Here is a 15,521-nt window from a genome sequence, read left to right as displayed (position 1 = left end):
TGAGACGGAAAAGGAAGGGAGCATCCCTGCTCTCATCAAATCCCAAATGGGAATTTTGCGCTGTGGGTAAACAATATCAGAATATCCCTCTCATACCATTTAGCTCGTAAACCGTTGCCTTTCTTATTCGAGTTTATTTATTCCACCTAAGAGCGCAGGTGCCGTCGAGTAAGCCTTTATCTTTGAAAAATGAAGGGAGCTTTCGGGGTGATAAAAAAATAGTATGGAGGAAACGAGATAAAAACAGCTCGCATACTGCTGGACGTTAATTGGCTTTAGCCGAATAGACTTTAGGCGTCTTTGGGTATTTCAACGGTGAATGAAATTGTCTAGTGGGGCTTGGGGATTTCATGAGAAGAGTCAGGACGCTTCCCAAGCGGTATATCCTGAACGAAAAAAAAAGGACCGTTATACGATCCTGTTTCTAACCCAACGCTAGTCGCGCAGACTGTTGCCAATTTATTGCCTCGTTGCACCGAAAGGTGACGTTTCTTTTTGTTCCGTATGGCCAAACGAATGGGGGAATGCTCGTAGGAGCTTAAATAAAATGGCTAAACGACGGCGAACACGCGCTTTGAAGTTTCTACGGTGGTCGCAAAAGTGGATATAAAACTAATCGATCCGATAAGTTTTATCCTTTTGGATAAAACGGTTCACCCTTATTAGCCGGAGGGGGACTCACGAGGATTTAGGAACGAGATGATACACTGTTACTTTTCCAACCGGAAAATTCTTTCTACTGGAAATTCTATCTCTATATGTACTGAAGTTTGTCTGGATAGGTTATTTCGTCTTTCCGGTAAATGAGTTTCATTGAATGTTCCAGAGGAAATGAAATTTCGTCATCTTGACAGATAATTATTATTATTATTGAGTAACCAGAGACCGGCTTTTGTTTAAAGAAAATGAGACGTGACATTATATACAATTGAAGTTACCTAACCTAATTTAAGAAATTTTGATTAAAAAAAAAAAATGCCGAAGCCAACGAAAGTATCGTTACGCTGTATTGTAATAAGAATGAAAAAGTATACAGCTACGATAAAAAGACACTTGGAGATCTAAGACATAATACAGTGACTATCGTTCGCTGCTTCAATACTATGAAACGGAATAGGGAAAAAACAGGGGATAGGAATGGGAAGAAGTGACGGCGCCGTTGGCGTCGTCGACGCCGCAACAACCCCCCGCTAATGCCGCAATTTCATCGTTTTTCTTCGAGCGACTTTTTCCTAATGATTACGGTCCTCTTTCTCCGTTCCGGCCATCCCTGATCCCCGTCCCGCTTCCCCCCCTTTATCACTATCTCGAGTGAAACTTTTGGTCCTCCTCCAATAAAAGTTGGCACATGTTCCGCCGATGGTGAATAAATGTCCGGGCGATTATACCACCCCTTTTGGAGCCTTTAGCTCCATCTCGTCGCCATCCCTCTCCGAGCTCACTCTCTCCGATGCCCAGCTTAACAGAAAACTTTGGTAATACGTTCCGCCAGCCATGCTCCTCGAGTCCAGCGGATCAATCGGAAAGTTTGTCTTACCTAGAAGCTTTATAGTAAGGCCATCGTAATACGCCCAAGTAAAAAGACAAAAATGTAGTTCAACCCCCATCCACATAGCAGCATCGAAGAGAAAAGGTCCAAGTCGTTTGTAACGCGGGAGGGAGTTGCCTGATGTAGTCTTAGATAGGAAACGCGAAGAAAACCTCAATAAAAAGATCCTTCAAGTTTTTCGTAACGCTCCATGAAAGACAGATCGACTTCGCTACCCGCCTCCAGGTCTGCACGCTGGTTATCCCGTAGGAATTCCTTCGGATTGTACGTATCTCAAGATGCCCCAGATACCTTCACAGTAGCTCCTGACTCGTGTATATGGGTACTGGGAGACAAAGGCGTATCCCTGTGGTTTATATTGTAAGATTAATTTCCACCTACCTTTTTTGGTCTTGTCGGTGGAGGTTGGCGAGTCGGGGGTCGCCTGAATCGTAGGAGGTGGTGGCAGGATCGAGAGGGTTGACGAAGATACTGCTGGCGTACAAGAGGCTACAGGACTGGCGGCCGCCGTCGGCAACAGGAGTTTCCTCTTATGGTTGCACAGCTTGGTCATCTCTCTTGTCTTGCCCTGATCCGGGCTCCAAGGCCGCGTCGCTACCTGAAACAGAAACGCACGTGCGATTTATCAACGACTTGGTAGCAGTGGCGTGCACGAGATTGCAGGGAGTACCGAGCGTCCCGACGCAAGGCGAGACACTTTGGATTCTATCGCGTTCTCAGAAAACTTCCAATAACCTTTTAGTACCTTTACGATCGTATTCCCTTTATGCCGCGGCGTTCGCCATTCTACGAGAGCAATTTACGGAGCGTGCAAATATCCCTGAACTTTCGGATGATCGGAAATCGCTGTTTTACGACTGTTTTTCCATGTACCTTACAGCTTACTGCTCTTTCGTAAGACACTGTCAATTTTTCAAACCTGACTTACGCGTTACCTATAGATAAAATGGAAATCAGTACCTACACAGAGAAAAAAAAAAAATCTGCCAATTCATATTCTCCTTATCTGCGACACACGTTCGTTAATTTATAACCTCTTCCGTGTACTGATTAGGTAAAAAAGTGAAAATGCAAAAAAAAGCAAATAAGTATTTTCTTATCGCTTCGCGTATTTACTTTGTCTCGTGGAATTATGAATCAAGATAACTTCATAAATATGTATACGTAATAACATTTTTTTAAGAGATAATCCACATACGTCATTCAAGGCAGTACTGCCACAATGTATGTACGTGCAAGTAAGACTCAAGACCATTCGTAAACAGCGACGTCGACGTTCCGTCGGAACTGGTTAAGAACATTCGATGGAACTTCCTTCCCATTCGAAGTTCCTAGGAACTTGCCGAAGTAGAATCCTTCCGTTACACAAAGAGGGATACGATTAAGGAAGTGCGAAGTGGGTGCCGCACTGAAACGATCGGGACTCAAGTTCTACCAAGAATACTCAGAGGTAAAATGTACCAAGCAAATGATTTTCCACGCGAAAAGCTCAGACTCCACGTAAGCAAGGGAGAGCGAGATGAATTGCACAAAGTTTACACGGTCGCACGACGTACCAGTCGGGACACATAATACCTCTGTACCAAAGAAGCAGCATCGCGACGCACACGAATCTTTCGATCGATGTTCGATGGATCCCGACTTTTAAAATCACGAGCAACGATCGAAACGACCGACGCCATAACGTCCCATGCTTCTCTGCATTATCCGTCAGGCAAGACCTTCGGCGTTAATTTACGGCAACAAACTCGCTACCATTACCGTCCGTAAATAAGATAAGACTGTCGGATAATTTAGTCGCGCAGCTAAGAGGTTTTGTCGGATTTGCTCGTACTTAGTCGCGACTACCGTTACGTGACTTGAGCGCCGATGAAACTTTCCATACACAGCCAAAGCGTCAGCTTCAGGTTTATTAAACTTGCCGCACGACGAGAACGCATTTATAGCCGTAAAATGCCTATACATTGTACATTATAGAAAGTGCAAAATGATCAGCGCCACGAATTACCCGACGACGCAATCACTAGTGACAACCTAACTAGAACCTACGTCTCTCCGTCCACTCGAGCAGCTTCGATCAATCACGTAAATTAGCATTGACCCGAATACGACGATGGGATTATTGATACGGCCTTGACTGCTCCTGCAGCCTGAAAATTATAGATGACTGCTATTACTATCACCGCTACCATATACCAGCACTATCAGCCCGAAACACGGTTACCTTAATTAAAACGTTTTTCTCGTACGACCATTATTCATTCTCGTGACTATTCGCGCTGGGAACTACCCGTTAGAAGCGTCTGACTGGGCGATAAATTATCTACTGGATGAGAGAATCGACGCGATGATCTTTTACGAGAGCAATCTGTCTCCCACTGACGATATTAGCTGTGTCTGTTATGGGTTCATCATTTCCGGTGAGTATATTAGGATATAAAATAAAGCCTTATGGGATATGCCATATTCGATTCGAAGGGCCAGAACACAATGAAACAATGATTTATCGATAAATGAATTTTTCTAAATCTCCAATCCTCATATTCGACGACTTGTTAAGAAGAAAAAGAATCAAGTACTCCTTGAAAACTTGGCGTCTCGAATAGCGAAGAAAAAATAAATAAAACTATTAAAAAATGATAGCTCAACGCCACTCCGGCTATCGTAAACCTCTTCTATAAATATCAGCCAGCTAATGTGACGTAGCGTGAAAACTTTAACGATCACCCGTGAACGTATACAGCAGCAGACACACAGCTATTTCCGGGTAAACGTAAAAACTTCTCTGAATCGTATTTTCCGAGTAGGCAGTTCCGGCTTTGCGGTTACCCAGCGGCGTCTGCGTTCGCAGTAGGTATCGGCGAGCGAAGACCTCGGGCGAGTTTATTATCGTTCGGATGCCCGTGGTAATCGACACGATAGATTTATATTGACGGTCATGCCGGATCGAGCAACGTGCACACAGGTCGAACGAAGGTAACGAGTAACGAATCGATCGGGCCGCACGGAACTAAACCAATCAGTTCTCGTCAAAGTGGCAAAAGCGTCAGTCCTTCCATGCATTGACACCGATATGTGTATGCATATATACAATACATATCCTCGATCCCACTCACGGATAAATACGTTTCCTAGTACCGATAGCTCCTGATATATCGAGCAGGATCCGGATTTAATTTGTTGAACGGAAATCGAGGATGGATTCCCGTGGCTGCTGCTACCTTCGAAATACCGATCTAATTTATCGTGGCGTCTGTCATCCCATTGAACGCCATCTCCTCGATTTCATCCCTTCAATACTATATCTATATATGCCATATGCGAGGGTACCATAATACACACGTACACGCACACTTAAAACGAGTAGGAGGATGAAGCCCGCAGGAGCTTGGAAGCCAGGACTTTTTCTCGGTGCATCGTCGAAGGCCGATTTATGGGCCCATAACTTTCCAATGCATTCGCCAGTCGTCATCCCGCCCTTCCGGCTCTGACGACCTGCATTTTATTAAGGGTACGTCCACAGTTCGTATACACGTAGGTATATGGATGGAAGAAGTATACGATTATTACGCCGAGACCATAGGGACAGAACTGTTCGTGATTTATCCCGACCTCCTTTATACACGACCATTCCACGGTAAGTAACGTGCAAGTTCACAATACCGAAAACATAACGACGCGAATGATGACCAGGAATGAGATGAAATGGGAATAAACAATGAAATCTTCACGACGTTCAATCTTCTCCTCTCACGCGATACAAGCGAGTCGGCGTCTCAACGGATAACAAAAGCGTGCATATGGTTTTAGGTCGACTCGTTCGATCCTACGTAATTGTTAGTTTACGAGGTAGGTAAATCGTTGGTCGCTCCAGTACACATGGGTAGCTGAGGTACCAATGGGTCCAGACGTACTCGTGACGGCGGAGAGGAGGAAAAGCAGCCAAGGGCAGAGAGCCGGCATTATGCCCCACGCGTCGTTAAATTAAATTTATGTCAGCTTTATAGCAGCGCGTATGTTTACGTTTATCTTTATCGTTCGGCATTACATTGAATACAGGTAACAAGGCTATTAATCAGCAGCGTTACGACTTTAATTGCGACAAGGGATGAAGACGCATGGAGATTTCTATACGTGGGACAATAATGACTGGTTAAGTATATAGTATACCTATATAGGTGGAGGTACATGGTTATCGCTTATACGGATAGCAAGATAACAGCTGGCGAATATACGAGATGGATCGTTCGATCTTCACGTTTTATGATACTCGTAAAGATCCATTCAGCAGGAACGTCGGTTACTTTCGTTGCGAATGGACGAGATGAGATTTCTTGATTTTCGTATGGGTAACCATAGAGATACGAAGATTTTACGCGAATCGGACTATGGAGCGAGATACGTCGGGTACTTGGTGTATTATCCATTTGACGCGATACGTTCCAAATGATAAAAAAGTTTGTTGCTTGAAAGAATAGAACGCGGGGCAATAATTCAGACGGCTCGTACGTGGGCGTTGTAATTTTATCTCGAGCGAGAGAAATAAGAAAGACGACGGAGGAAGGAAGGAAGGGTAGGGGAGACGTGCCATAATGCTTTACGATTCTCATTTATAATGTCGGTAATGTTCCGCTCAGTATGCACTACGTATCTACTGCGTACCAACCACTCGGCTTGGAATATCCTTCTGCACATTAATTCTAGCTCTTGGAATTTATTGTACCGCGCCACTGGAATCGTTACGAGAAACTATTCGCCAGCTCGGGAACGCGTAACAATCGTGGCGGCAGATCTGAGCTCTGGGGGGTTTTTTTTTTTTTTTTTTTTGAAATTTATTAACTGTCTTTATTTCGTTCGTCTTCTCTTTTGCTAACAATTTGAAGCATCGTCAATCGTATATTTCACCGGAGTAAATAATGCTCCATAAAGCCATTGCAAACGGGAGGTAGAAATGACTTCTTCGCGAGTATGAATATACGACTGTTTCTTGTATGTATGTATGATTCCATTGAAAAGTTCATGTATTACCTATTTATAGAAAAACAATGAGTCACGTTTCTATGGGCGATTTCTGAAAGTCAATTTTCTCATGATTTTTTCTATTGACACTTGAAAGTGACTGTGATAAAATTATGCAAGAAATTTCAAAATTTCGAGTTTGCCGATTTGTACAAAATTGCGAAAACAATTGACTGCTTGTGGTTGGGTTCGACTGGGATTACTTGAAAATTGCATCTCGATACTCTGTGCAAAGGCAGTTCGTGTGAAAGGAGACTCAAGTCGAGGTGACTCGAGTGAAAACGTCGACTCAAGTGTTAGATGCTGAAGTTGGATATGACTGCGAATACGAGGAAGAGGACGAGGAAGAGTTCCCTTCTTCTTGGCGAGGGAATAGGTGCCATCGTGCTCTAGCTTTCCGCTCTTGGGGAAGATCGTAACGATAGTGGGATTAGTCATGCGGAAACGTAAAAACTGTCGTCTACTACTATTCGCCAACTGTGTTTTTCAGAAGTTCCATGAATTTCGAGGAATTCGAATACTTTTATAGAATATATAATAGCAGAGCCGTAAAAGTCAAAGTTCGTCAACATCGTCTGCACACGTGTGCCTATACGCGCTAAAATCACAGTCAATGAAATACGTGAAATGAAGAAAAATGAAATAATTAACAGAATTTCTCTGTCAGACATTTTTGAAATAAATTCTGAATCCATACCCGATCCGGAAAGAATGCGTTATTTGCGTACCTATCGCAAAAGGTGTTATACTCGGTGTAACATTAATCACGATGGGTACCTACGTGGGACAGGAAAATGCGAGAGGCTATACTTAGTTGAGTTGCGAAGGGAAGGAAAAAGCTTAATGGAAGTAAAAGAGGTCTGCCGTGTGGTGGTAGGCGAGTAAGACCTCAATTATTCATACCCGTCACAGACAAATGCTCGCAAATTACAATTCTATGATAGCCATATATCGTGAAAACGGCTACGGCATATTAATACGAATGATGGATAAAATAAACTCTCGGCAAGGCGTAATTCCACGTAGCGGCGTTGATAATCGCACCGACTCCTTCGCGGGACAGTACGGCATCCAGGTTTTACTACTCCCATTATGCTAACAGGATGCGTCGTGTTGAGAGAAGCAGGCATCGTGGCAGCTGACAGATACAAATTTGGACGTTGCCCTACAGCGCGGATTGTCGCGTTCGCTGTTTTAAGCGATGCAAATTACTCGTTAAACGATATTTAAAATTCATTACACGCACGAGCACGAGCACGGTGGTTATATTCGATCTTTAACGTATCTACGTATATAGGTGTACGTACAGGAAAAAGCCCTCTGGGTTGTCCGAAGGACACGACACGCTTCGTAATTTCTGCGACGCTATGTTACAATCTAATAAAGTCCCTCAACGCCCGAATACACCGTAGGAAGTTGGCCAATAGAAACCGCAACACCGAAAGATCGTAAGGGTTGCGCCCCGTGGTAGAACCACAATATATATCCGACCACGATCCGTCCCTTAATTCCAAATTAATCGGGCGAAACGTTGCTGCTGCTTTTAATCAATCCGAAAGGGGTTCTTCCACCCACGACCCTTAGCGATTGACAAAAAATCACTTGGATAAAATATCCCAGGGGTTGAGGGATGGAAAAATATTTTGACTCTCACGGCATTGAGATACGACGTGGGCGAACCGCGGACCCCACCAGATAAAATCGATGAATGGTCAACGTCCAACGAAAAGATGAAGCTTCCCCCGTAAGAGTTTTTTTTTTCTTCCTGTATTTTCCCCAGTACGTATAGAGGGCGGGGAATCGACACTCGATAAAAAGCTTCCACCGTGATACGAATTTTCTTTCGTTTTTATAAAACTCCAGCCCACCCCGTAACTCTCTTCTGTTTTTGGGGTCATTCGTGGCCTCCATCTGGGGTTTGGGTTACCCCAGGTTTCTCAGAAAATCGGATAACTGCCATACTGAACTTTCCGAGGGTGAGTCCTGAATTCCGGTTGCGTCCCTCGCGAAGGATCAAGTCGTTCTTCCGAACGAGCTTTTTCATTTCGTCAACGTCATTCCCGGGGTTTTACGTAAGGCGGTCACGTTCGCGAAGCAGACCAGCCAAGTAACGGGGTCTTCGTATTGCGATGTTTCCTCGCGACCATATAACCCAGTCCACACCCTCTGACCGTGAACCACCCTTAAACACTTCACCTTTCCAGCTACCAGCAACCAAACCAGCCACGGTCCGTCACTGGACGGGAGTCCAATTAATTTAGACCCTGTTTTAATTTTACGCTCAGTGGCTGCCCAGTTTGATATCCAAACCTACCCTTCTGTATCTACCCCCGTACCAGTCCTACCCTGGTATTTCTAACAAAGTATAAATTGTTTTTTTCTCATTCATTCCCTTTTCAAAGATAAAGCAGATAGACATACTGATGAAAAGAAGTCATATGCATGCTTCTGAATAAAAAACAAAAAGTCCGATTAACATAATTCCATTTTGCTTCTACGTCTTCTTTAGACTTAGCATTATGAATGCGAATCCTTTCACAAAATATTAAATACATTATGACCCCATATTAAATTTTATTGACCACGATTCCTCTTAATCCCAACCCAAATCGTGTAAGCTCCTCAAAGCATGAATCGGAGGCCACCCATTCTCATCCCATGTCTTTTGATGTGACTGATATACAAAGAAAGAAAGAAAAAAAATGTACGGAATTCGAAAGGCAGATTCAAATAACGCATATAGAATTCGAACGAGTTCTATTCATTATTTTACAGCGTCTATTTCAGGAATGGATGTAGTCAACAAAAGATATCCGATGCTCCCTTTTGTCGCTTTATCCTATATCCGATAAGTGTTCCGGATTTTCTTTGATCTACGGCAAACACTCAGGCGCCGTTCAAAAAGCCACCTAAACGAAATCCAACGCCGAAAGAATACATGCATCGAGGGTTCGTGCAAAGGTTCCGAGAGACATAAGCTTGGAATCTACATGAAATTCTATAGGCATAGTATACCTAATACCGTACCCTAAAGGATGGGAACAATTAACGTTAAGCCCGAAGTGCGTTAGCGCGATGATCCAACGATGAAATGAAGTTATCGGCTATAACGTAGCTACGTTATCAAGCCCTCTATTTCTAGGCCGTCGATCGAAACGCTGGAGTAAATTGGGTGAGGAGGATCGGTTTATTATCGGAGAGTGGGTAACCCAACGATATACCGTACGATCGTGAAGCATAACTCCAGAGTGGGATGGATCAGAGAATAAGTCTCTCCTCTCTCGCGAATTCTCTTCTCATTCCTTCCCTTTCTCTCGTGATCGAGAAGAAGAGTAAAGATACCATATAGTACTATATGTATAGTCTACCATATTACACCATGCTATACGAAGCTGCTCCGAGCTCAGGAATCTGGTTCGCTGGTACCAGCGGTGCTCACCAAGTGTGAACGATAATTGGTCAGCGATCGACTGCAAAGACCGTTTTAAAAAGCATTGTCTTCTTTTAATATAAATATCAAAGTTCAGATATCTATTTAATACACCGAGAGAATTTTTATTAAAAATTACCGTGAAACTCGGGGTAACCACGGGACGTTATGGCATTTCATAAAGTATTACCTATATATTTAAGAACAATTCACAAAAACATCCTAAACAGTAAGCACGATATGTCGACTTTTACTGAAGTGTACGACAAAATGTTATAAACTTAAAACATAGCTTTTACCTTGAATTTAAAAAGTCATCTAAAACAGCCGAGTTATCTCGTGCGCTACATTCAATTTTACCGTGGAGTGCACTCTACTTTTTATACCTTTAAATTCAACCACAAAAAAAGAACATTGACATTGCGAAACGCAGTAAAAATTGCAACTAACAATATTTACCGTGTGCACTGTAAAATTTATTTGTACCCACTCAAAATATCGTGCGTTATAAGCAATAGGTAATGAAATGGTAACAACGTCCCACACGGTTGCCGGTTTCTACGGTAAATATTTTATCGTGAACTTCATAGGAAAAATTAACGAAAAATTCTTTCCGTGTACGCTCTCTGTTATCAGGGTCGGTTTAGCATTGTTACTGTTCTCATTACGGGAGAGCTCTTTCGGTTTGCTGATATGGGTTTTCAACGGTAACCCAAAGGGAACGAGCGATGCGCATCGTTTCACCTCGACAAAGACTTGCTGTGTTGCAACTCCGCGCGAGTTCTCGAATAGAAGGAGACAGAAGACCACCAGGAGGAATATAAGACCGAGAAGGAAGAAGCACAAGACATCCTCCTGGTCTTGAACGCCTTCGTAACAGTATTCGGAAAGTGGAATCGATTTAATTTGAAATAATAAAGTCTGACGCTTAACATCGAGTCTGTATAGTATAAAAATATTCAACGGCGGGAAATACGAATATAATAGATCGACGATACGAATGTCTAATAATGTTCCTCGTCGATAGCGAATTCCCTGTGACTTTTGATCATCAATACCCTCGAAGGAACGGAGCTCTCGCAAGAAACGCCGAACAGCGTCGCGACGTCCCACCCATTTACCTCCCGCAGCCACTCGGCTAGTAGCTCCATACGTGTGTACAGCCATACGTATAAGTAGCATCGGCAATGCGACTCCCCTAAGAACGCTCATCGATTGCCTTGCGAACGCGGCATGAAATCGCCCGACGCGACACGAAGCTCTACGACAGTCCGACGCCATAAATATCCCGGTTGGTCGAGCCGCGCGGAGCTCGTGCCGCGGCGCACGCATCGCTGAATCCGAGTTATGCGGACGCGCTAATAACAAGCGGATTCTATTCCGTCGTGAATTCCGTCATTCTATTACACGGCACGCACGCGTCGGGATTTATAGAGCGACGTGGCATTCCGATAACGGACGACGCGTAATCCTTCTGCTCGATGGAATTCTTCGGAAGAGATGCTGGGGAAGAGAAAGATCCTTCGCCATATAATATTTTGACTTCTTACGTAATAGCGTGGGCGTTGGCTTTTGTACGTGACGTATAGGTATCCTCGTAAGGATGGATCTACGTTGCGCGGGCGTATAATTAATTCTTTTAACACGTTTTACGTCGATCGTAGGAAATCTAGGTATGATCGAGGGGATGAAAAATATATATGTATATGAAAGGATAAGGGTGTGATGGTTTAGACTTAGATTTTCATGGGATTTATTCAAGTACCCTGTAGCGTATCGAACTCAAAAGCTGATACCTTTCGTTAAACCAATCCCCCTAAAGATGGGAACGAAGTTACGCTCTAGAGGAATTTCTTTTCATCCCTTATACTCGAGGAATTCCATGACGTACGTTCGTGCTCAGACGAATCCTAAACGTAATATTTGTACTACCCATTGCCGTCTGCATGCGATACAGCTTGTCGGGATTCCAATGTCCCTTGACGTACCAAGTACGACTATACAACTTCCAAGCTTTTTCGAAAGTCGAATAAACCTTGGCATCGACGTGTGAAAATACGATTAAACGTAATGCAGAAATTGGATACTTGCATTTTATTCGATAAGGGATATTTTGAGTACGTTACATTTTATTTGACGGTAAAATTAATCGGGTAATAGAAAATTTGATGCTTCTCGTTAAATCGCGATTCGATTAACGTTCAAGGCTGAATTATCGCAAAAGATTTGTACTAACGCGTTTCCGTGGTCTGCGTCGATGGTTTCCGTATAGACAATACAGAAGCGGGATAGTCTGGACTCTGTCTCTGGACAGGTTGAGTAAGCGTATACTTCCGGTTTACAGTGTCGAAGATAAGCCACTCGAAAAAGTTTTGAACATGAAAATGATACCTATGCTCTTCATCTGGATTCTCATAATAGGTATGGCAATTATATCAGTACTATGTCTCGAACCTCCATAGAAATTTCGCAACTCCCTGACGCAGCAGCGTTCATTAGCAGTACGTCGACATTAGCGGACAAGGTAAGAAGGATTAATCCCCAAAAACGAACTGAAACTCCTGGCGTCAAGTATTAAACCGAATCAGCCGAGATAAGAGGGTGCCGTCCCTCCGATGAGCCATCCCTTATTTCTGTAATGCCATTAATGGGAACGGCGCGAGTCACGAGGTTGGCTCGCCCCAGCGAATCGGAAATTCGAGACGACGAGAAAGTTTAAAAGTCGGTAACCGAATGAAATCCAATTCCCGGCGAGAGGCAAAGTCGAATGAGAAAGCAGAGTTTAAGCCGAATCGAATTGGGGGATAACATTTCTTCTTTGACGCTTGACTCTCCCCCTTTGCGATTTTCCCTTCACTTTTTATTTCATTTTTTCCCCCCTTACCTTCGCTCTTCCCCACTGCCAGTTTTTCACTTTTCTTTATTTCCCTTTTCATTTTTTTTTTTTTTTTTCTCAATAATTTAGATCTCCTTCGGCACGCGAGTAACCTCCTCATTCGCTCAGCCGCGTTGACAACATTGCGAAAGTATGTCGCAGAAAGGCTTTGCACGTCGATGGAGATGTGGAAATAGTAGTGAACGGGCACGAGGTGTAATTGTCACTGTGTATCCTCGTGGTCACGCACTATGTACTTTACAGTGTAGGCCACGAGGAGACACGAGTTGACACGACACGACACGAGTTTACATCGAGTTCTACAAGGCGAAATTAATTGTACATTCTGCTATAGCTCAAAAATCTTATCCGGATGGGAAAAAGCCAAAGGTCACGTTCGCTATATGTAGAAGCCTGTTCCACCGTTTATAAAAGAAAATAGTCCATGCATCGGAATTACAAGAGGAAATAAAAGTTGGAGTCATTTGGTTCCCTCTAGTAGCAAAAGGCTATACGGCTTCTTCCATCTTGCCAAGTGTATTCTTCTCCTTAACGATAGAATACAAGAAACCGGCGCTTCTCGCTAGGAGAAATTTTCTTGCCTCCCGACGACCTGGATGGTCAGGATAACCCTACAACAGATCAGGTCCGCAGAGGTCTTCATTGTCTGGAATTACTGCTGCAACTAGTTCCCATAAAACGAGAGTCGCGAAAAATCCTTCGGAGTGTATATGATTACATGTAAAAAGTGTATATAGTAGCATTCGAAGGGAATCCGCGTATCCGAAGCGTCGCGGCGTTTCGCATGATTCTGTTTTACCGACGCAGCCTTTATAATGACATTTAAACGCCGTGGCACAGATTTCCGTCATAACTTTCCTTACGGGCTGATTTATTTGGCACAGTGTTGAACATTATGAAGAGTTACGACAGAGTGCCTAATGAAACACAGACCGGACCAACGTATGCGTTCTGGAAGTTACTATATGCTCATGCTAGTTTTTATCGCTAGCCTGTCGTTGCATCATTTTCTCGTTTTGCTGAAATATCATCAGCAGATAATTTATGAAGGGAACGGCCATCATCGTCTCCTAATACGACTCGTGTTACGCAAGTGACATGCTTATACGATAAATTCATGCTTTTCATCGGTTTACTTGTAATCTAATAATTTTGAATTTTCAACGCAATACACAATTTTTTTTAATTAACTGGCATTTTTATAAAGCCAATATCCACATATCACGGCTGTAATCCAATAATACCGAATACTTCAAAATTGTAATCAAACAATACTCGGGGTATCTCTATTCGCGTTATTCCACGTGAATATGTGCAATGCCATTGTTTCCAGGATGACGATAGTACCGATTGAAAGGCATAGGCAGCCGGTCATTATAATCGACTGATAAAGATTAAAATTGATTAAACAAGATCGCGAGGAACTAATGGGCGGATAATTACAAATGAGACTGATAAACTGATAACCAAAGTCGAAATGGCGCGCCGCTTTTTCAATCATAGTTAATGAAGGTAACATACGTGCATATAGGTACGCATATATATACGTATACACATACCTAGGGGCTATAATGACTTAGTAATAATGCAGACATTTTACGCGTATCGTTTACTCGGAAGCATGCTTCTCACTCGATTATGTTGGTTAGGTTACACAGCAGTTTTCATAGCGAACGAACCGTAACGAGATTAGAGCCAGACGAAAAATTAGCGATTGTAAAAAAAAAAACAGCAACATAAAATACAACATATAACATGTCCGGAGTTTTTGATAAAGTTGTTCCTTAATTATTCCGAAATAAAACTGCAGATAAGGGATTTGTGAAAATTTCAGTATTAATTGTTCTCCATAATTAACAGTCCACCTTCTTGCGAATGGCACACAGGACTAAGACGAGTGAATAAAGCAAAGTTGTGAGACTGCGCGATATATATCTCCAGCAATAAATATGTTCACAGCACCGAAGCGAATGAATTACACATGGGACATAAAAGCGTTTTATTATATCTACACGCGTCAGACAGCATGACCCGAGAAGGAGCGTTAATTTAAAATAATCACAATAGTGAAAAGTTATTTCAAAATTTTTCATAATCAAAAATCAATCGTGATCGTGTGTATATATACATATATACATCCCATATACGTACGAAATACAAAACGCAAAATCCAATTGCTCGTGCAGCCTTATCAACGCTCGTGTTCGCATAAGCGAGTTCCGTGCTGAGATAACAATCCGCGCCACTGCATTCTAACATCGCCGCGCGAATATTTATGTTAACGCGAATGTTAACGTCGGGAGGCCGAGTGTGTACCTCGTGTTCCCCAGCCTACATAAAGATGTCTCATTAACCCTTTCGCCTCATTCGCTCGTCCCCACGTAGAACGCACACCAGCCACCACCACGGCCACCGGTACAAGAGCAGGTTGCACCAGGGAGAAGGAGAGTAGGGTCCCCGTTCATAATCTCCTCCACTGGAAATTATACTAATTGGTGTGACCTTGCCCATGGTCGGCTAATGAATACGACCGTTTGCGTATGATTCAGCAGAAACAAAAAAACAAGAGCATCATTGGCTCATCCCCAGTACCCTGATGCCAGTGCTGGAAGAGTAGCTGGAGCATG

At 43.1% G+C, this 15,521-nt stretch overlaps 1 protein-coding gene across 7 annotated transcripts in view; it reads right to left on the bottom strand.

Moving 5' to 3' along the window:
* The window catches only part of LOC107272946 (mucin-17), a 172,351-nt gene that overhangs the window by 19,383 nt on the left and 137,447 nt on the right, over window positions 1–15,521 (bottom strand). For all 7 annotated transcript variants that reach the window (XM_015750644.2, XM_015750645.2, XM_015750647.2 and 4 more), the window contains one exon: window positions 1,931–2,147. In XM_015750644.2, coding sequence (XP_015606130.1) covers window positions 1,931–2,147 — 217 coding nt within the window. The remainder of the gene's footprint in view (window positions 1–1,930; window positions 2,148–15,521) is intronic.

This window comes from Cephus cinctus, unplaced genomic scaffold (genome assembly GCF_000341935.2).
Source record: "Cephus cinctus unplaced genomic scaffold, Ccin1 Ccin1_scaffold1333, whole genome shotgun sequence".
Lineage (NCBI taxonomy): Eukaryota > Metazoa > Arthropoda > Insecta > Hymenoptera > Cephidae > Cephus > Cephus cinctus.
This window is presented reverse-complemented; position numbering and strand designations above follow the sequence as displayed.